Source organism: Epinephelus lanceolatus, chromosome 5 (assembly GCF_041903045.1).
Source record: "Epinephelus lanceolatus isolate andai-2023 chromosome 5, ASM4190304v1, whole genome shotgun sequence".
In the NCBI taxonomy this organism is placed as follows: domain Eukaryota; kingdom Metazoa; phylum Chordata; class Actinopteri; order Perciformes; family Serranidae; genus Epinephelus; species Epinephelus lanceolatus.
This window is the reverse complement of record NC_135738.1, coordinates 1906487-1930243: the sequence shown is the minus strand read 5'-3', so window position 1 is coordinate 1930243 and position 23757 is coordinate 1906487. Positions and strand designations below refer to the sequence as shown.

General features: G+C 39.2%; 1 protein-coding gene across 4 annotated transcripts in view; it reads right to left on the bottom strand.

Annotated features, from left to right (window-relative positions):
• Positions 1-23757, bottom strand: part of ptprz1a (protein tyrosine phosphatase receptor type Z1a) — a 141905-nt gene that overhangs the window by 65047 nt on the left and 53101 nt on the right. For all 4 annotated transcript variants that reach the window (XM_033635022.2, XM_078168332.1, XM_078168333.1 and 1 more), the window contains exons 3-8: positions 17537-17716; positions 13502-13653; positions 12643-12738; positions 7638-7704; positions 7400-7557; positions 1754-1904 (exon numbers count right to left, since the gene is read on the bottom strand). In XM_033635022.2, coding sequence (XP_033490913.2) covers positions 1754-1904; positions 7400-7557; positions 7638-7704; positions 12643-12738; positions 13502-13653; positions 17537-17716 — 804 coding nt within the window. The remainder of the gene's footprint in view (positions 1-1753; positions 1905-7399; positions 7558-7637; positions 7705-12642; positions 12739-13501; positions 13654-17536; positions 17717-23757) is intronic.

Below are 23757 nucleotides of genomic sequence, written 5' to 3'. Positions count from 1 at the left end.
TACAGGATTTTGTAGGAAATACCTTATGTGCACCATTGTTTTATCACCAGGGAGGAAGGTTTAATTTTTTACAGTTAACTGCATCATGAGGTGTGCAGGAGACAACTTTAAAGACACTCATACCACAGCGTAAAAACATTCTATTCAAAATTTTACTTAACCCTTTGAAACCTGGAGCAAAATCACTTTTCTTGTGCTGCTTTTAGACTCCTTTCACAAGAATTTAAACCTTTGAACCTTCCAGCACACAGGCGCAATTTCTTTCAAAAACATGGGGGGAAAGGCAAGGAGCAACTTGGTCAGAAATGTTTTACAAATTGCAAAAAATTTATAGATTTAGATGTTTTTTTAAAGTCAGTTCTTGGTTTGTTTTTTGTTATTAACTTTATTTTTTTTCCTTCTTTTAAACTAATTTTCTTGTTTTTAATTTTTTTTTTTAACTAATTTTTACTTTTTTTGGGGGCCATTTCTTCTTTCGTTGCTCATTGCCTTCTTCCCATGTTTTGTTATTTTAAAAAAAGAAAAAAGCCAATTTGCTCAGGTTTCAAAGGGTCTAGCAAAAGTACTTTGCATTAACATCAAAATACACTTAAAGTACCAAAAGTAAAAGTACTTATTATGCAGAATGGCCCATTTCATACTATTATATATCATATTATTGGCTGCATTAATGTGTTCATCACTTTAATGTTGCAGCTGATAAAGGTAGAACTCATTTTACTGACTTACATACGGCTGGGTGGATTAATCTATCAACATTTATTAGCTGATTATATATTATATTTTGTATTAATAATCTGATTCTGCAAAGATAAAGTTATCAAGTAGTGCAGTAAAAGGAGCAATATTTCCCTCTGAGATGTGGAGTAGAAGTTTAAAGTAGCATAAAATGGAAATACTCAAGTAAAGTACAAGTACCTCAAAACTACAAGTACAAAAATAGAGATAAAAATCTGAGAGTGTGACTGCATCAACGGTTCTGAGCTGTGAACAAACACCAACAGTCTCCTGGTCTCTAACGTCAGAACAAACTCCCAAAAACCACAGATCAATGTCACCTCATTACTCATCATCGAATGTAACCAGCGTGGAAATCGATGGTTAACCAAGTTGACCTCCTCTCGCTGTCACTGAGATTTTATTTGGGTCACTGAAGTTCTATTCTCGTCCCTCTGTCATTTGTGATCCACTTAGACTCTGTTTAATTAGCATTAACGTGGGATTCTTCATACTCTGGGTCACACTGAGGTCTGGAACCAGACAGCCAGATCTATCTTTACATATTTCCTTTATTTTTTTCATGTTTTCCATTTTAAAAATTTCTATTTTATTTTACATCTCCAGATTGTTGCACTGTGTTTATTATTATAAACCAAACCTCTAAGACAGATTATGTTATCTGCGAACCTACTTGACAACAAAACTGTTTGTTATTCTTACTCCAGTGAGCAGAGACTGTTTTTAAAACTGTCCTTGATGGTGCATTCAGGGACACTCAGATGTTTGTGAGCTGTCTTGGTGGAAATAGAAATCCATAAAAGAATCAACAAAACTGTATTTATCAAACTGATAAAAGAAATGTGGTGTTTTCTTCCACTGCAAATGTTACATAGCTGGTTATCAAGTAGCTCTCAAGTATATAGAATATCCCAGTGACCCTGAACGCACCAAAAGGTATTTTTTAGAACGGCATGATAACGTGGCACTTGCAGACTGTGAAATTAATGTTAGTGCAGGATATCTGGATGCGTACCTGGTGTGAGGACCTCCTCTGTGCCGGTGTAGGAGGAGAACACCTGACCCATGAACTGCTGCTGCTGCTCTCTGTAGTTGTTCTGCAGGTAGTCCATCAGCATCACGTATCCGGCCTGCTGCATAGTCATCACCTCGCAGAACATCTCCAGCTGCAACAAATCATATTAACAGCGTGAGCACCGTCACCTCCTTTCCAGCGAAAAAACAAACAAACTAGAATCACTGCCCCGTGGTTGTGCGCCTCCATGAACCAGTCAAGTTGCAGTTACAGTCTCCATCCATGTCAGTGAAAACATGGATGCTTCACACACAGAAGATCTATACAATCAGCACAGTTTCACGATTGGAGTCACCAATTCAGTATCTGACCAAATGTCTCCCCTTCTGTTCCTGAGATATGACGCTGAGTAATGGACAGGAAAGTGTTTTATGTAGAACATTATGATGTAACAGTGAAGTATCACCCCGAGACTAACAGCTCTGTAAACAGGTCTGCAGAGCCGGGGCTTTTGTTGGACACAATATGGAACCTCACTGGCCAATCATCATGTTTTCCTGGGCCCAAAAGTACAACCATACTGGCAGGAGATTGCAGCTGAGAGTCATAAGATAATTGAGATGGATTAAGTCTATTAATTTGCTACATTATTCTTCAGGAAAATACCTGAAACTGTCCCAGATAAAGATTTATTGAGGATACTTTTGGCAAGTAGCCTGAAAAGCCCGGTCTCACTCTGAAGTCACTGAAATCCAGCGCTTGGGCAGTGACTTGCTGCATCAGAAACCAACGACAAAGGCGTCCTTTCACGTTGGCATGATACACAGCCAGTTGCTGTTATAGTTAAAGAGCGTCCAGCGGCCTCAGGGGGAAACGTGGCAGGACAAGGACAAAAGTTAAGGCAATGAAAGTCAGAGTTAGTGGTGGATGGGTCCAACACCAACTTTCACCCAAGAGAGCTGTGTTTGCATCCCATAAGATTCTAAAACCAAACCCTGTTATTTTTTCCTAAACCTGACCACGTGTTTTTGTTGTGGAAGGAAAAAAATGTCAATTTGAGGTGTTGTACCAGCATAGTGCTTTCACTTACTTAAGATACTGTATGTAAACATTAAATTTCCTGTGAAAATGTAAGTGTATTTTGAAAGAAGACAACTTGACACAGCGTCCCAGAACGTCAACAACCAACACACCTAGGGTACCTTGCACATCATACGTGGACGTGGAAAGTTCATGACCAAGCACGTCAATATGTGACGAGGTCGGAGTGAGGATGTGTTGGCAGGAAAGCTATAACTCGCAAATGGTTGCAAGTTGACCCTCCAACATGGGCACAATGGCTGGGATTGTAAATGAAATTTACTGTATAGAAAGATTTGCTTTTATTTTAAGGCTTGAGATGTACAAAATATTGGGAGAAATGGACTCTTTATAAACGCCACTGAGAAAAGTCTGACACTGTAAACCAGGATGAAAGTGAGAAATGTGCTGTGATTTGACCTTGTAACGACCTCATGTTCTCCATCCATACATTTTCATTTTCATCCACTTATCCGGGGCTGGGTCGCAGGGGCAGCAGGCCAAGCAAAGCATCCCAGACGTCCCTCTCCCCAGCAACACTTCCCAGCTCCTCCTGGAGGACCCCGAGGTGTTTCCAGACCAGATGAGATATATAATCCCTCCAGTGTGTCCTGGGTCTGCCCCGGGGCCTCCTACCAGTGGGACGTGCCCTAAACACGTTTAACAGGAGGCGCCCAGGAGGATCCTGATCAGATGCCTGAACCACTTCAACTAACCAATTTCGACACGGAGGAGCAGCGGCTCTACTCCGAGCTCCTCACCCTACCTCTAAGGCTGAGCCCAGACAACTCATTTCGACCGCTTGTATCTGTGACCTCATTTTTTCTGTGACTACCCAGAGCTCATGACCATAGGTGAGGGTTGGGACGTAGATGGACCAGTAAAGAGTTACGAAAACATTAGTTAAATTACTTTCCAGTTTGTTGTTGCAGGAGATTTGAGAACTAATTGATCTAGCGCTTGAAATATTCATTAGATTATTTTGTCTGATCCATGTTCAAAAAGTGTACAACAATATAAAACAGAGAAAAGCAGCAAATCCTCACATTAGAGAAACTGCAACCACAAAATGTTTAGAGTTTTTGATTGATGAATGAATAACGTGATTAAATGATTATCAAATTGGCTGTCAATTATTTCATGTCCATCATCGAAGGGATTAATCTACTGATTATTTCCAGCATTAAATCAATTAGTTCTCTAATTCTCTGCAACAACAAATTGGAAAGTAATTCAACTCAATTTTTCAACACTACAACAATAAAACAAAGTGTAAATCATCCGCAGCACACAGCGTCAGCTCTCTGAGCAGTTTGGAAGTGAATGGGCGTAAAGGAGCCGTCCTTTAATCTGCAGGCTGCCTCCGTACCTGCTCAGGTGAGTCACTTCCCCTCCGGTTACACAACACTGACTCACACAAAGTCAACACTGCAGCACAGCCGCACTCTGAGGCCATTAAGGCCAGTTGTGGTTGTTAAAGTCATGACTTTAAAGAATTAAAGTCTGGCAGACAACCTGGGCTGGAATGTGGACTGGCTGAGACACATCACTGAGGTCTGGAGAAACCTGGAAGACCTGCAGCAGGATAACCCACACAAGCTGCCTCAACTCTCAAAGCCAATTCTTTCTCTGTGATGGAGCAGTTACTTGTATTTATATATTTTCAGGTATCTGACAATAGTGAAGGGAAATAAATAGCTAAAATTAGAGAATAAAATAGAAGCAAAAAGGAAATAGAGTCTGTTTCTGGTCATCAACATTCATACCAAACATGAATAATGTCTCCCAAACTTTAAATACGTGTGAGATCAAGAGTGGCGACCATCACCATAAGTGTGAGGTGCCGTATCATGTGCAGAAGGAAGGGAGCATCTACTCATGGCTCCTGCTTGTCACAGCGTGAGATGTTAACCTTAATGGCGTCCTTCTCTGCTGTCACATTTATTTAGTGTTGTTATGTGAGCTGGTTGGTGGGTGTAAGAAGAAAATAGTTCTTACATGAAACTGTTCACAACAAGATCTGTGGATTATCTTGAGTAACTGGGTCATGATTTCTGCAAAGAGACACTGATGTTGAGTTTTTTAAATGTATTTTGTTGCTTTGAGCACCACAAGCTGAGTGACATCTAGTTAAATTATCTTGGAGAGAAGGCTGACATCTCTACAGCTAATATCTCCAACACTCAACAACTCACACCAAAACAATTAAGCTACAGGTAAGGGGACAAATAGATATTTTTTTATTTTGGGGTGAACTGTCCCTTTAAGATTTACATTTGATTGTGGTCACACACTGTCATCCGTCACCTGTTTAGTTCCCTGAATAATTAAAGGTCCCACATTGCAAAGACTCAGATTTCCATGTCTTATCAAAATGCTTTTAAGTCCATATTCAGAAACTGTGCTTTGAAATGAGCTGTGAGAACCTCTGGGAAACTGTGATGTCACAACTATACTCTATAAAACTAGAAAGTGCTTCTACAGTGCCGCGTTACACACACTCCCCCAGCTGCAGTGACCACTCACTGACCAATCAGAGCAGGCTTAGCCAACAAACACCGACTTTCACCCCGGAGAGCGGCGTTCACATCCGGTAAGATTCTAAAGCCAAACCCTGTTCATTTACCTAAACCCGACCACATGCGTTAGTTGTTGGAGGGAAAAAAAATCTACGGGGTGCTTTTATTTTGAAAGAGACTGTATGTAAACGTTAAAACGGTAGTGTATTTTGAAAACAGACAATGCATGTAACAGGCTGAAGTTGACACGCGTTCCAGAACGTCAACAACCAAAACACCCAGGGTACCTTGGACGTTATATCTGGACGTGGAAAGTCCATGACCAAACGTCAATGTGTGATGAGGTCACAGTGAGGATGTGTTGTTTTGGCTGTGCAGGAGAGGGATTGTGATGTGTTGCGTGAGTTAACACAATGCACAAAACAGTGTGGCGTCTGCATAGCTTAAGGTTTATCACAAGTACAGATTTACAAACGTGTGTGTGTGTGTGTGTGTGTGTGTGAGGCCTCCTGCCTTCTGACAGCTGTGTGTTCAGAGTGAATAAATCTGGTGGAAAATGACGTCTGAGCCTCAGCAGGCGTCACACCAGACCCTTTCTATTGAAACGCTTTTGTCAGTGTGTTTCCACATGTTTGTACAAGTCTCTCTCTCTCTCTCTCTCTCTCTGTGTGTGTGTGTGTGTGTGTGTGTGTGACATTGCCCCAGGCTGAGAGTGATTGACAGCCGTACAGAAGTGGTCATTACATCAAACAAATATCAGCTCACAAAAGATCTTTACGGTATTTACGCTGAATGACATGGACACACACACACACACACACACACACACACAGTGTTGACAGCCTGCTGTCTCGCTGCCTCACCCATCACTTGAGTGTTTTCTGAGCTCTGGTATGATAATTCCTTCTTTCAGCTCCTTGTTTTTCTAAACGCTTATTTACAGACGTTTCTGTATTTGTGTCTTTTCATCTTCAACAAAAGGCCCAGAGCTGACGTCTGCTCCTTAAAGGACCACACCGGTGGTTTAACACGTGTTTTTAGCCAATGATCAACGAGATGCTCACACACCTTACACCAATGCTTTTACATTTTTTAATTTGCCCCATTAGTTTTTAGATTAATTACCTTCCATTACCTCAAGTTTCAGTTAATGTCTATGAAAACAAAGATGAAGCTTATCAGACATAATTCTGGAGGTAACCCATCCTGTGTAAAGCTCAGAGGAACGCTTGCTGGCTCAGTTCATTTACAGTTGATAGATGGTTTGTAAGTTTTCTTTTCCAACACGTGCTCTGGTGTGAAAACACTTTGCACTCGTAGAGACATTGCAGGATCCCATACAGTGGTGGGAGAACATTTTACTTATGCTGCGGGGTAGCTTGGGAGTGTTCCCGGGATAAATAAAGTTTCATCTTATTCTTTAAAATAAAACATCATAATGTATTTGTAAAATAGATCTATATTATTAAACAGAATCTCCAAAATCATTTTAGTTGTCGAGTAAATGTTGTGGAGTACAATGTACAGTATTTGCAGGAGAAGTAAAAAGTTGCAGTAATTTGGAAATAAAATACAATTACCTCAGAACTGTATTTAAGTACAGCACAGTACTAAATGTATGTAGTTATTTTCCAACACTAACATCACAATTTATCTGAGGTTGCACCACCTACCCTGAAATAAAGAGTGCCTCCGCTCATCACTGAAAATGCTTTCCCACTTTTATGATGTTATTGAGATTCAATAAGATTGAGATTCATTCTGTCCTGCCTATAGTTTTAGTTTTGCTTTTAAATGTCCCACAGTATTTGCCACGTAAAATTACTGCTCTTACTGCTCTACTCTCAGCAGTTAATTGTGCAGGAACACCTGACTTTTACATCCATGTTACTCCCAAAACACACCTTTGATTAATTAAAGGACCAAATACAACCCCTTTGCCCCCTGCACCTGACTTTGCACCCAGATTATCAGATGGATTGTTTAGAGAGCACCCTTAAAGTTCGGATCATAATCTCTCTAAAGGTTCTGGTGCCCCATCTCTCACCTGTTCGTCAGAGATGGCCACTGTGTTCTTGAAGACGATCCACTCGACGGTCTCGCTGCAGGGCGGCGTGGTCAGAGAGCCGTTGTAGATGAAGTACTTATCTGTGGAGTTTGGCAGGAGGCCTCGCGGAGCGAAGGGTATAGCCTCGGCGCTCTTTCCTGGACGGCAGATGAGACAGCTTTAGAAAGCACAACAGAAGAAGAGGCGAGACAGGAGAGAGAAGAAGAAACAGACGTACCATGTCTGCTCACGCTGTTGATGCCGTCTATGATGGGAGCAAAGTTCACATTGTCTTCAATGCTCGTCTGTGAAGAAAAAAACCAACATAATTACCTCATATCGAGTCTAATTTCCTACTGATGAATGGAAACTGTTCATAATTAAACACCCTGCAGAGTTTGACACAGACCAGGCTTAACATGTCACAGTAGGACATATTAAAAATCACATAACAAAGACATCTGTTCACCGTGGAGGCATGTGAGAAACGTAAATTATATTATGATCACTTCACAGGCCTTTACTGTGAAACTTCATATAATAATGTCATACTCAGAATTTTATTGTGAAATTCATGCAGAGACGTGGCTATTAAAGGAAACATCTGTGATTTTTTTTTTTTCATGCTGTGTCATTGTGAGCTCTCGTCCTGACCAGTTCTGACCGGCCCTGACTGACTCAGCCAAAGTCAGTGTTTAGAAAGTGTTTTTCGGAGTGATAGTGCATTGTTGTTGTTTTTGTGTTATTTGATTGTTTAACCAAACAGCTTTAGTTGTAGATTCTGTTGTCATGTGTATGTTACTGTGGCCAGAGTGAGGAGATAACGTTAGCATACAGAGATAACGTTACGCGAGTGATTAACCTTACTCAACGTACGTTTAAGTGCACGATTTTTTAAAAACAAGTTCAAACAGAATTAGGTTTAAGTGTTAATTTTGATCAGTTAATCAGTAACTTGACATTAGCTGTCCCGTGGGAAAAAAACTGGACCTTCATTTTGAAAGTTTGGGCCACAGTCACTAACCAAAAGTCCGTCTCAAGAACTGTCGTCTGTGGCAAGTGTAACATTAACTTTAACTTTATGAGGACTGTACTGCTATACTTACATCACCAGCGACATAGCAACAAGCTAAAAGTCATTTTCAGTGAAAGCCAGTGACATAAAGCTACAAACTGACAGCCGACACTTGCCACCCTGCTACAAATACTGGTATTGTGTTATTAGTTTAGTTAGATGGCGCTATTTTAGCTATATGTGCTTTGCGTTGCTAACGGGGATACAATGTGGCGGCGAAAAGTGATGTTAAAACTGGGGCTCATATTTATTTGACCAAATAGGAACTTTAAATAATGTCAAGTTGAAGTGCTTTGTGGCATATAGCAGACATACACAAGCCGTGACGATGTTACTAAGTTAACAAGTGCTTTCAGCAAATCTACAACGGCGACTCGGTGATAATGTAGCCTAGCTGTTGTCTTTAGTGTGAACACTAATAACAACGATCTCTCTTAAGTATTAGCATTAAAATAAATTTAAAATACCAAAAGAAAAATGACTAATTTTGCAGAATGATCCATTTCAGAATAATGTATATTATATTATATTATATTATATTATATTATATTATTGGATTATAATTATTGATGCATTCATGTGTTCATCATTTTAATATCACAGCTGGTAAAGGTGGAGCTCGTTTTAATTATTTTATACAGCACAGGGTAGCTTGTGACTTTCCCCCCGGATCAATAAAGTTTTATCTTATTTTCAACCTACAATAACACGTCATTATTCATTTTTTGGATTATTTTGTATTATTGATCTGAATCCGCAAAGTAATTTAGGAACAAACCTTAATGTGAAACTTTATTGTTTATTCTTTACTGTTCTTTTCATACTCTCAGTCACTGTATCTGCTGTTTTGAGTAGCACTACAATTACCTTTAAGCTGTAAAAGTGACTGATGAGGATCCAAATGAATAAATAAAAATAGATAAAACTAAAGCTGTCAGATAAATGTAATGCAGTAAAAATTACAATATTTCCCTCTGAGCTGTAGTGGAATTAAACATATTAAAGTAACAGAAAATAGAAATATGCAAGCAAAGTACAAGAATCTAAAAACTGTACTTAGTACAGTATTTAAGTGAATGTACTTAGTCACATTCCCTCACTGTATTTATCTGTCACTTCTAACTAATTGTTTAGACCTTTAGCGCCTCAATCAGAGCTTGAAGTTTTTGCAGCTGATTTTATATGTGGACATTTATTGAGTTTCAACATAATTTTTACTTTTTAATTTACTTGAGTGACTCTACAATCTTTCACCTGCTCCCCGGCAACTGCAACTATACGAGTAACCTTGGTTACCGAACACTAGGTTAGGAGGAAGCCTCAGTTGTAAGTATTCATTCAGGTTGAAGTAAAAACGCTATGGGGTCATGTAGATTCCCTGAAGCTGGCTCTGAGGGCACAATGAAAAGCTTCATGGGAAGATTAACTAACTTTGATGTCAGATCCAAAAATACGAAAGTGGGCGGTCGTCATCTAAACCAGTCTGACAGGAGCTCAGCACAGAAATCCTTCTACACTCCATCCTCAGTCTGAGAGGTGAAGTTTAAGGACACGCAAGTGTTCAGCTAAATATAAGTGGGCTAATGGTGCAACTATCTTATAGTCTGCAGTATTTATTTGACAAAGCATAGAGAAAGTACAGAAGGACATGCAATAAGGCCAGATTCAAAGCCACCAGTCTCCCATATATATGAATTTTGGAGAGTTCAAAAAGTTTCAAAGCTGGTTGGTGGTTGGCAGCGCACAAAAACAAAATTTACTAGCTCTTTTGTGTTGTTTGATAGTTTTCCCACCCTGCTCTCCACCCAACCTGCAGCCCAAAACACACACACACACACACACACACACACACACACACAGAGCCTGCAGCTTCACATCAGACGTTTCTCTGAGTTTTGTTCCAACACGGCCTCTGTCAGTTCCAACACGCCAGCCAGGCCGGAGGCAACATGACTGCACAAAGCAAACCACAGTGAAAGTATGCATGACGCTTGGTACGAACCCTGGCACCAAACACGAAAACACAGACGAGAGCCGGGCAATGATCCTCAGCCAAGATATGAATCAATCTGTTCAAACACAGAGTGCTCGCTGAGGTATCACCACAGCATCCTGGTGATAACACTGCAGCACTTTGATTCATTCCCTCAGTCTAACTTTCTCCATCTTTCTCGAAGAAAAAGTCATCCGCAAAGTCATCCTGTGTTTCAAACCTGCCAACTTTTAGAACTTCAGATACACCACTGAAATCAGAGATTTTGTGAAATGAACTCAAACTCCTGTGTTGTGTGCAAGAATGGTGCCTTTCAGATAATGTTCATAGTCAAGACCCCCGCAAGAATGTGGAACATCTAAACCATCAGCCCGGAGCTAACTGCTGTAAACCCACACAGCAGGGTTAACCCTGAGTTTCAGGACATATCCGCAATCAAAAATAATTAATAAAAAGCTGAGGAACATTTGACTGTAAAAACTCAACAAATAGTAGGAAGCTATGAGAGGACATTAATCCTGGGCTTGACGTATTTTAAGCCCTTTGTTAATGTAAAGCTAATAGCTCAGTCAATCTCATTGAAGTTTGCTTGGGGCTCCAGCTCATCCTCTGCAAGAAGTGAAATGTGAATAAACTTTACATTTACTCAAGTACTTGAGTATTTCCATTTTACTTTATAGGCTACTACTACTCAACTACACATCAGAGGGAAAATGTACTTTTCACTCTACTACATTTGATAACTACTGTTCAGATATAGTATAGTATACAAAATATAAATCAATGGATAGATCATGATGTTTTTTTTAAGGATTGATCTACCTGCCTGTAAATAAAGTAGTTAAAATTACCTCCACCATTACCAGCTGCAGCATTAGTGACACTAATTAATGATACAAATAGTGATGAACATAAATGCATCAGCAATATGATCCAATAATATAGGATTTAATAATCTGAATAGGAATCTATTGAAAAATGAATGCTTTTACTTTTGGTACTTTAAGTTTATTTTGATTCTAATACTTTAATAAAGATTTGAAAGCAGGACTATCACTTACTTTGACCAGAGTATTTCTACACTGTAGTATTACTATAGGCCTACTTTTACTTGCATAAAAGATCTAAAAACTTCTTTCACCTCCAGTCTTCTGCACTCCACCATTAATAGAAATATATACTTACCAGTATAATAAGTGTATGTGCATTATGTAATTATCTAATTTATTTTTATTCAAATCTAAATATTTCTACATTTATTCTGTATGTAGTGTGTTCAAGATCAAAACTTACATTTCATTGTGCAACAGAATAAATTAATCTTAGCTGTGCTAAAAGTGCGAATAAAGTTTGCAACGTAGGTTTAGCTGAAAGTTTAGTTGGTTAATCTAAGCTAACGCTGCTGTTTAGCTGGCAAAACTGATTTAAGGTTGGCTAATAGGTCAATAGCAGATGGAGCAATCTGGTTCAAGTTAGCTAACAGTTAGGTTTAACTGTTTAACGGTTTGGGTTTAGCTAATGAATTAGCAGCTAAACAGCCTGGTTCAGGTTAGCGAATGGATTAAGATTAGCTTTTTAAACAGTTTGGGTTTAGCTAATGAATATAATTAGCTGCTAAACAGCCTGGTTCAAGTTAGCTAACACTTAAACTGTTTAAACAGGTTGGGTTTAGCTAATGAATATAATTAGCCGCTAAACAGCCTGGTTCAAGTTAGCTAGCAGTTTAACTTTAACTGTTTTAGCTCACTGATAGAATTAGAGGTTAAACAGCCTGGTTCAGGTTATCTAATAGTTTAACTATTTAAACAGCGTGGGCTTAGCAAATGAATCAAATTAGTAGCTTAACAGCCTGGTTCAGGTTAGCTACCAGTTAAGGCTAAACAGTCTGGTTTAGGTAAGCTAACCGTTCAAGTTAAACTGTTTGAACAGTTTGGGTTTAACAAAAGAATAAAAATTATCAGCTAAACAGCCTGGTTCAGGTTAGCTAACAGTTAAGTTTAACTGATTAAATGGTTTGGGTTTGGCTTATTAATAGAATTAACTCTGCTAGTTCAAATTCAATGACTGGAACAGGTTATTTGCATTTTAATGCCCACTTCACTTTACCAGCCTGTAAACTGATCTCAGTGTTATTAGCGTAGCCTACATGAACGTCTGTCCTGTAAAGCATCACACCTCAAACAGCACGGCGAGCGCTGTGATTCTGCCTCCAGCCTTGATGGTTTCATCTAAAGAGCCAAAGCGATGGGCCTCATAACAGTAGATCTGCATCTGTGGGAATAAAACACAATCATGGTAAGTCCAGTGAGGTGCTAACAGGAGCTACACCGTGTTTTCAACCTGCCATCTTTTTCTTTTCGTCATATGTCTGTAAAAGCACCAGATCTTTCTGTAACACAGGTGGACAAAAGGAACAAAACCAGTGTTTGGTGAGTGTTGTTGCCATTTCGTCTTGTGACATTAATGAAAGTTAAAATGGAAGCTACAGTACATATAATTATTGTCAAAAACAAAATCTTTGTACGTAATGCTGCACAATAATTGAATCTTAATAACACTTTTAAAACATTCGGTAAGTTGTAGAAAATATACTCATGTCTAAATACAGTATATACAGCGTGTAGGATTTATATAGACAGTGACAGTTCATGATGATACATGTTAGAAACTGTGCATTTTAACTGTAAAAACAATCTATAATGTGCATTGAGTTATATGTCACTGAGTCAGTTCAAACCACAGAACTACAGATGCTCCATCCATCAATAACAGAAACATGGGTAAATAATAGTAAAAGGGAAATAAATCATTCCACTAAGACACAGATTTTATTGTTTTTTAATATTTAAACATGATGAAATGAAGCTGTGGCGAGACAATTAATGACAATATTGTTCTTTTCACAGGTTGTAGTTGAGAGTAACATAAAGGTAATTTGTTTTTCCTAATGTGTTGCGCCGGCTACGAAAAAATTAACTCAGCAGGTAGGACATCCCTGAGCTCAATATTTGGCATATACGATGAGTCATCGCACCTCCAGAGGATATTTGACTCCATCCAGACCGTGCTCAGAGCCCTCTGAGGAGGCGTTGCAGCGCCCCCAGTGGAAGGTGATACGTCCCACCTTGAACTTTGACCTGAGACCACCTCCGCTGACGTAGTACTCTCCATCCACATTGACCGCCACTAAGAAAAACACAAACATGAGCAAATAAATGTATGACTCTAAATGTGCTGTATTTTATTTCAATCATGTGAGAACAAACTCAGCCTTGTCGCTAGTAGAAGTTTGCATTTTTGCAAACCACAAATACATTTGTGCATATTGCACATATCATGTCAAAGTTTCTAAAGTGACTGTCTGTTTCTGTATTTGTTCAACCAACTAAATTATTTGTATCCGCATCTACACTCAGAATGGGCAGAGTTTAAGAAGGAAGTGGATGGAATTTAAATCAAAAGTGGGTGGGACCCATCCAGAAAATGTTATTTTAAGCCTGATATTGATATGGTTTGATCAGAAGTTGCTTTATTTATTATTCACTGGAAAACTATTTACAGAACAACCTCAGAATTAAGCTTCAGATTTTTTGGACCCCAGTTCATCACAAGTACAGATACTGACACATTATACTCGTATGTCTGACGAGGCTGGAACTCGTCTGACAAACTGGTGTTTTTAGGTGTTTGTACCATTGCTTTTAGAGGTTAAGCTTAATCTCTAAAAGCAATGGCCGTTCACAAATGGCCTCATGTGACTAACGACTTCAATGACCACCGTTGCAGCAGGAGTTTCAACGACCGTCGTTGACACACCTTTGGAGCACTAACAAACCAATGACATCATTGGCCTTGTGAAGACCTCCTCAGAGGTTAAATACCATGGTTTTTCCACACCAGTTTGTCAGACTAGTTCCAGCCTAGTCAGACAAGCATGAACTGATGAAGCCTCTTGGATAAGAGGTGAAACGTCTTCTAAGACAAAACTAAGTCCAGTTGCGTTCGATTCAATTGCCTTGAGATATACTCGTATGATACTTGCACAGTATCTGTACCGGATACTGGTTTCATCCGAGTATTCAGTTCAGATCTAGTACCCATTATACTACATGTGAGTGTCCTGATAGAAGTATCTGATTAGAGGTACAGCACAAGTGCCTTTTGTGCCTGAACCTAGACGCATGTTTACTATAGCGCTGCTGAAACATAAAGTTTCAACGTAACATATTTGTGGTTTGCAGAAATGTAAAACGTCAGCATTTTTACTGCTGATTTCGTTGAACAAACTTTACCACCCAGATCAAATCTGTCTCCTGCTTTTAAGGCTTTGAAGACGACACAGCCTGACCTCTTATTGAAATAATGGATTATAAATGTACAGAAGATCAAAAGATGAGGGCTCGTACACCACACAGTACTCCACTAACACCTTTATTGGAGCATCAAACAATGATTCAGTCAACAAGGGGATCTTCTTCAGGTCGGTCTTTGTTTGACCTGACAAAAGGTCCCCTCGAAACGTTCTTTGATCATCCGATCGGTGGAACATTTCATAGTCCTTTCATCTCCTGTACTATAATGTACATCCAGCCCACCACATTAAAACAAAATGGTTATGTGCCTATCTTTTGCGCAGATAATAGATATTTTTCATGTCAAGTTGCGGACAACATTTAGTTGTTGCAGAAACATCGATCTGCTGAACACTTTAAGGATTTTCTTTGCTTTCGGTAGGATTTATTCTCTCCACCTCTTTGATGTGTATGTGGTTGGCCTCATTCATGTCCTCTTTGTTTTCTGTGGTCTCAGTGTGTGTTTTATGTTCTATTATGTTTTCTTTTAACCCTGTCTAAAACCTAATATCCCCTCAAGGTAGGGCAAATATTGACTCAACTTGTCGCTGATTCACTCCTGTTGACAAGTTTGTTTGCCTCGTCTCAAAAGACACAAACAGATCCATACGCTCCATCCATCACCTCTTCCTCTAAAACTGAAATCTTCCATTTGTGGAGTGTAAACCTTACAGGCCAGAGCTTTGAAAGAGTGTGTATGGATGGCAGTCTGAGCCTTGAACCTACGCCGGGCCCATTTGTGGGCTGATAAAAACAGGTTTAAGTACTGTCGGCCTGAATCGTGCTCAGATTGTCCACCAAACATCTCCATTAATAAAAGCCTTTGGTGCAGCTGGCGGCCGAACAACAACCACAACAGAGTGCTTCTTATTTCGCTGAGAGTCCCCTTGCTAAGAAGCACTGGACTCGTCTGTTTGGAGCTTTTCGAAAGGCGAGGCGGGATCCCTCTTGTCTACAATTTCACTTAACAATTACCTTGAATGCACACTGTAGGTTATTGTGTGTCACACCACTTAGAGAGAGGAAATATATAAAAGGCTCTCGATCCTGTCAAATGAGAAACTGGTAACTGTATCCTTTACAACAGGACACCACTGTATGAGAAAAGGCCCCATCGCTCAGTGTCTCTCTGGGACAAACTGTCATTAGAAAAACAGGAGGTCGACACAGGAGGGACAAAGGGGGAGGGAAGGAAGTAAGGAAACTTTTCTAAAAGACATTGTCACTTAATAAGAAACAGCTTTAGGAACGGCTGTAAGCGCCTTCAATATCATAGAAATGATTCTGACTCAGACTGTTTCAATGAGACAAAGTTTAAACCAATTTTTAAAATGTTACTGTCTCTTTAACTGTTAATTAGTTGAAATAAATCATGCTAAAAATACAATTTTAGGATGTGAAAGATTTATCCAAATCCTAAAATCCTCTGTACAATGACAAACAGGCTGAGCTCTGCAACGCCAATAAATGAATGAATGAATAAATCAATACTAGACAAGTGGAGTGCAGAGACCAGGTGCACAAGTTTTTTCATATGTATGTAAGTATGATACTTAGAGATGAATTTCTCCTTAATTGAGGGACTTAAACAGTTGCACTGAATCCCTTAAAAGGTTTCCTTAGTTAAGGAAAAATATTAACTAATTTACTGTGTTGAAAGAGATTTTACACTTCTGCAGGAATACAATCATAAAAAGCACAAACTACAAAGTAAATTTGATCCTCAAATACAGAAAAACGATTATAGGACGGGGCAACGTAAATTAATTCAGACAAATCAAAGTGTAAAATCAAGAGTGTATCCATGGGTTCTCCTGGCCTCTTCTCATGTTGTGTTTTCTTTTCGTGTTTGTTTTATCACCATAAACTCAGTCATGTTGCAGTTAAGAGAGTCAGAGGTACCTTAAGTTTTTTATTTATTTATTTTTTTTAAACCTTGCTTTGGTTGCTAAGTTCTTTTGTGCAACAATCTAGGGATTACTTTAGTATAAGAGCTGACAAGGAGAAAACAATTCATTCTTAAGTGGACATTTTTAAGGAAACCTTAAAGAGAACACTTAAGGGTGTTTTGTGCAATCGACTTTATTTGAGGAAACCTTAAGTTGGACTTTAAGTAAAGATATTAACTTAAGGTGTTTTGTGCAACTGGCCCCAGATCTTGCAGCCACTTTAAACAATTCTTATAATTACAGCAGATGCACAGCAGCACGTTTCAGAAGCGTCCCAGAAGATGATACAAATGTGTGCCTCATCTATTTTTGATGGAGCTGCAATGCGTTGCACAAAGCAGATCAATTTCCCCAGCTAACAGGCGCTGTGTGTAAAATATAGACACAATTTAAGGGGATAAATTTATTTTCAATAACTGAAACACAGCAACAAATCTTGGATCTGTGTTGCTCATAACTGAAGTTTTAACGGTATTAACTTTGTCTGTAGGCTACAGCACAACAAAGTAGGAAATAAACACAATGAAAACTGAAGAAAAAGACACCATTTAATTACACAGCCTGCTTAAAATGACCAAATCAACTAAATTGGCAAGTCTAAAAAATTGGGCAGGCAAAACATCTGGAACCCTCTGGAACACTAAAGTCAAGAGGAGCTGCAGTTTAATTAAAATATTGATAATATAATTTAAGAACAATCCAGAGGACCTTCAGCTCAGCGACCACAGTCACAGTCTCTTCCTCACACATGCAGGTGATTGTCCTTACCCGTCTTGCCATCATTCTTGATGATCGTCCTGTCGGTCGTCAGACTGTCCCAGCCCTCAAACCTCAGTTTCTGGTACTGCAGCTTTACCTGAGCCAGGTTCTCCTCGATGTTGATGGGAGACTGCTTGGCGTTGCTGCAGGAGGGAAACTTCTTGGCCCAGTTGTTTTGATTTAAAGTTCCTGGAGGGCAGACAGAAACAAGTTCAGCAGGTGACTCTTAAGTCTCACATGTTGGGAGTTTCCTAAAAGGACCTGACTGTAGCAACAAGGAAGAGTTTTGACAACAGCTTTCTGCTCACAACCACATTACCACATGATTTTCATAGAAAGCAGACTGTAGTCACAAAACAAAAACATCAGCGTGGTCCTTTAATGTGCCGCACACTGACTGCCAGAATATTCCGCTCTGATGTTTTAGTACATAGTCATGAGTTTTTTAACCTTCAGTGATCCTTGACCTTGTTTTTAGGTCCCCAAATTCTCACAGCCTCAACAAGGTGTCAGTTCAAGTTGGGTAAAATGCAATTATGTAATTTCAAGGGCATGGAGGAACCCTAAATGGGTGAGACAATTATATGCCAGCTGTCTGCTTCTTTGACTCCCCAGGTGCATAATTACCATCCATTTTATATCCTCTGAGCACCAAACACGGATCGCTGATACACAAGTTAATCACTGGCAGGAGTCATTTAAACTGCAGCATTATCAGTGAACATGTTTGATATGAACCAGTGTGTTCCAACTGTTTTAAACACATCTGGTCGAGTGTTATCTAATGTACCAGACTGGAGAATGATCCATCAGTTGCTTTATAAACTGGGTCTGTAGTTGATTCGATACTGAACTGTGTCACTGTGAATCAATCAGGTTATCACTGTGTTGCTGGTCAAAACATGAACATACTCAGGGAGGGCAAATCTGAAACTTGTGTGTGCACCAGGACAAACGTCTAACTGGCACATGGTCCTTATCGCTCCATGAACTCTGTGTTTTACTGAACATGTTCTGGTTAAAGGGTTAATACTGAAACGACAGAGTACAGAGTCAAAATACTGTGTTTTTGTGTTCAATATTTAGTCTTTATCACAGTACACAATATATATATCTCAATATTTTGAAACTAAAGTACTGAAGACTCCTAAAATGCTAAACTACTATGTAAAGTACTGTTAGTTAGATAAAGTACTGTCATAATAAAGTTGATTAAGGAATTGTTATAATAAAGTTAAATAATGTAATGTAATAAAGTTAAATGAAGTAGTCTTATTATAAAGTTAAAAGTTAAATGAAGTAGTGCTATAATAAAGTTAAATAAAGTAGTGTTATTATAGAGTAAAAGTTAAATAAAGTAGTGGTTTAAAGTTAAATAAAGACGGGTTATCATAAAGTTAAAGTTAAATAAAGTAGTGTTATAAAGGTGAATTTAGCAGTGTTATTATAAAGTTAAATAAGTACAGTGATAATAAAGTTAAAGTTATATAAAGTAGTGGTTTAAAGTTAAATAAAGATGTGTTATTATAGAGTAAAAGATAACTGAAGTACTGTTATAATAAAGTTAAATAAAGAAGGGTTATCACAAAGTTAAAGTTACTTAAAGTAGTGTTGTCATAAAGGCGAATTTAGTAGTGTTATTATAAAGTTAAATAAGTACAGTGATAATAAACTTAAAGTTAAATAAAGTAGTGTTATAAAGTTAAATGAAGTAGTGCTATAATAAAGTTAAATAAAGTAGTGTTATAAAGTTAAATAAAGTAGTGGTTTAAAGTTAAATAAAGAAGGGTTATCATGAAGTTAAAGTTAAATAAAGTAGTGTTGTCATAAAGGTGAATTTAGCAGTGTTATTATAAAGTTAAATAAGTACAGTGATAATAAAGTTAAAGTTATATAAAGTAGTGTTACAATAAAGTTCAATAAAATACTGTTATTAAAAATTAAATAAAGTACTGGTATTATAAAGTTAAATGAGAAAGTGTTATAAAGAAATAAATCAAAGTTGAACCACAGGTGCTTTTAATGTGACAATTAATACACAATGTTCGCAATATAGTCACATCACACACGTGACTGTGTGGTCCAAGCTGCTGTACATCGAGTACACACCTTTACACAAACTTCATGACTTCAGTGTTTTTTTTACAGAAACTGTAAAAGAGAGATGGCAAAAAACAAACTATAAATATACAGTATTATATGAACATAAGAAGCATTTAACAGTTCAGGTGTTGATGATATTCTCTGACGAACTGATGAAGTGCAGACTTCTCTCTATCTAATAACGTAATGACCACGTACAGGTGTTCTGCTCTGGCAGAGCTACAAGCTAATGAGCTAACAAGCTAATAACCTCCAGCTGTTCTGCTGCACTCTGGCTTTAATATCAGCTCACATTTTCTCTCTTTCAGCTCTCAAAAGGTCAAAGTTTAAGATTTCTCAGTGTTCAAGGAGATTTTTCTCAAATACGGCCTGAAGCGTTCGGCTAACAACCGCTGCTCAAAGGAAAGAGTTCAGCATCAGGTTTCATCTTCACCTCCAAACACAAAGAACATGCTGACATGATGGACGACATAAATACAGTATGGAAAGTGTTACAGCCAGGAATACAAATTATCCTTCACTCATTCATGTGTGCATGTGTGTGTGTGTGTGTGTGTGTGTGTCAGCTGCACCTGAACCAAACAGATTGAGTCCAGCAGCTCAGATTCACATCACACTGATCTACAGCCTCAAGCTTTTAGTTTCACATTAGTTTCACAAAAATTAATGATAGCAGCATGTGAGGTTCGACTCATGTGTCCCGCTGCTGCGACATGTGGATTTGTTCACATCTGCTCAGAGTTACTGTCTTCACTCAGTGCACGACAACGTCTCTGAGACTGACAGTCACATTTAGGAGACGAGACACAGACTGAGAGCTGATGGACTCACTCTAAGTGTCTCTGGTGAACAGCTGCAGCTGGATGACTATTGTCTAAATGAACAGAGCGCTTCCTTAATAATGCACGTACAGTCAAATATCACTTAAGGCAAAGTATGTGAATGTGCTACTTAATCATTTAGACGTCAGTGTTTTGCTGTCTGGATTATATGCAGTGTAGGCAGTCTTTAAGAATCCAGTAAGTGTTGAGTTTTTTTACCCTACAGAAGTTGTTTCAGCTGACATTGGACCAAATGTGAGTCACTACATTTACGTGTACACTAATATTCCACTGTTATTCCAAAGATGACAATATTTTGAATTTAATATGGGTCAACAACATATTCTGTTTGAATATTCCAATTTACCCCTTTATCCAAATTTAGCATTTTCCAGTTAATACCTACTAGGGTTGGGTGATATCACGACGATGTAGGACATATCAATATATTTTCCAGCAAGATACAAATTTAGACTGATTTATACCGTTTATATTGATATAGGGTCAAGTCTCTCCGCACAGCTCCACCTCGCTCACTCACTCACTCATAGTTTCTCCATCAACACTAAGAGAGACACAGAGCTGCTCCTTTGTTTAATCTGTCTGTTCATTAGTCTACAGTGTGACATCGGACTATAGCCTCGTCTCCACCAAACCCTTTCAGTCCAGCACCTGTGGAACCAGCAGTAAGCCTTCAGACATGGTACCTAGACCCTCGGTCTGTTCAGACAGTCCTCTTAAATGTGGGCGGGGTTGTTGTCACTCACTGCTCCGTCCAGCACTCGCTGTATTTCCTCATCAGCGGTGACACAGATGGAAGTCTGCACCTGGTTTATCGTCCACAGAACGAGGCTGCACGCCCACATTTTCACAACAAAATAGAACAGGCTGCAGTGAGAGTCTCTCTCCATGGGATATTTAAAAATAGCAGCTTTGTGCATTTAGTCCTTCTCAGGCAAGCTCAGGGGTTTAGTGTTGCTGTAGCCCACAGGAAGTGAGGATTAGAATATATGACCTTCACATAATCCGCTCCAAATTAATCTATATTTTTAAAGTCATTACTAAAAGTGTGTGTCATATAAAAACTAAAGTGATGCTCAAAGTTGTCACAGTGAAATTTAAGGTGTGCTGATGGATTCACGTCATCAACTCATGCATTGAGTAACATTACAAGTTAACGTTCCACCTTAAAAGTTGCCGGCAGTCAGCCCAGTGAATGAAGTTATTTTTTCTCAGACTCCAGCTGCTGTGAGAGGCAGCAAAACATCCTTTCATTTTATAGTTACAGTTTACTAATAAAACTCTCCACAGTGTGAACAGTGGTTACATGAGCCTCCACATGTACCATCCACAACTTTTCACAGTGGAAACGGATAAAAGCAATAACAGATAAAATGACTGTACCGTACTGCTCAGTGGAAACGGGGCTTATATGTTGCATGTGCTACGCTAAATCAGTCTGTGAGCAGAATGAAATGACAGCAGCACACATGCAAGCTGCACAGCGCTGCCGATTGTGTCAGGTGAGAGTTTGTTTGCTAGTTTGTGTGTGAGGTGGATCTTGGTAGTTGTAGTCTAATGTGACACTGACAAAGCCTCCATGTTGATCCACTGTTCAGGTCTGACACAACACAGTCTGACATGCAGCTACAACAGGTTGAGTATCAGGGAGGCTGCAGCTCCACCTGAGCGCCCCAGCCCCATCTTCATGATCACTATCATTTGCTCATTAAAACCTGCTCCCAGACAGATGTCAACTAGTAGAAACATTTTTCCATTACATTACAACAAAGGTTCAGACGTCTAAATTATGGGTTGAGGCGACAGTCATTGAATCTTGGCATAAATAATAAGAGCTGCGTCTACAGCAGCAGTAATCATCCTGTAACTGCCTGTCTGTTTATTATTATATATTGTCCTGTTTCGACCGTGTATGACATATCAGGCTTTTTATTTTGTAAGTGTAAACCTTATGTTACAGTAAAAGAGCATCTCTCACCTGAATAAAATCCCAAATTTATCCACTATTAAAAACACTAAGAGCTTCATTTGTTCAGATTCCTTCAACAGAAAACAGCCCAGATGTTCAGAGTGATGAACTGTCTCCGTAATCGTGCAGATGTTTGCAGCTATTTAACTCTTCTGTGCTAATTATGTGTTGCGGTGTTGTTTCAGCCAGCTGGTGTGGTGTCTGTTAGCAGGTACGCCAGAGGTCACATGACTCTGTGCCCTCGCTCTGATTGGCTGTTTAGAGCTTCTGCAACCAGAGGACAAAGAGCCTGAACCAGGTCAGACAGGCTTCTGGGTCAGGGCGGATATTAGCATGTCAATGGAGAACACACACACACACACACACACACACACACACACACACACACACACGGGCTGTAAACATACCCTGACCTTAAACCACAGGGTTGTGAAACCTCGACTAACTCGTAGCAGAAAAGTTTAAAGAAAACAATAAGAGTTGTAACATGAAAATGTGTGTCTGCTCAGAAAAGGATCATCTCTGAAGTGCTGCTGGAGTAGTTTGGTGTAATGAAACATTATGGTTTGGACTTAAAAGAACAGTAAGATTTAGGGAGACTTAGTGGTGTCGATCAGTGAGGACTGCAGATAACAACCAGCTGAAACTTCTGGTTAGAAGTTCCTTCATTGTTCATTGTTTAGGAGGTTTTTACAGGGAGCTGTCTTATCTTATCGTCCCTGAAACAAACAGACCAGCTGATTTAAACTGGTAAAAAAGAGGTTACAAATTATTGTTTCTTCTACACTGTTTGGCATGTCACAGTCAGGCCGCTCACCCAGCGTCTGCTGTGTCTGCTCACTTTAATATATTTAAGGGGCCGTATTCACAAACATCCTGAGAATCCTCTCAGAGAGCTCCTAACTTAACCTAAAAGATTTTTCTACAGAGTACTAGCTTAAGAGTGATTTAAGCCATGGAGCAGTTCAGTTCAGTTCAGTTCAGTTCAGTTCAGTGCACTTTTTGGTCCCCCCTCTGTTGGGGTACCTAGCACACAGATCTGGTACTAAAAGGTGGAGCTGTGAACACTGCAGTCTGATTGGTCAGCAGAGGACGGTCACTCTGCTCAGGGCTGAGTTGTGTCTGGTTTTGAGGCTCATGTAACCACTGTTCATACTGTGGAGAGTTTTATTAGTAAACTGTAACTATAAAATGAAAGGATGTTTTGCTGCCTCTCACAGCAGCTGGAGTCTGAGAAAAAATAACTTCATTCACTGGGCCGACTGCCGGCAACTTTTAAGGTGGAACGTTAACTTGTAATGTTACTCAATGCATGA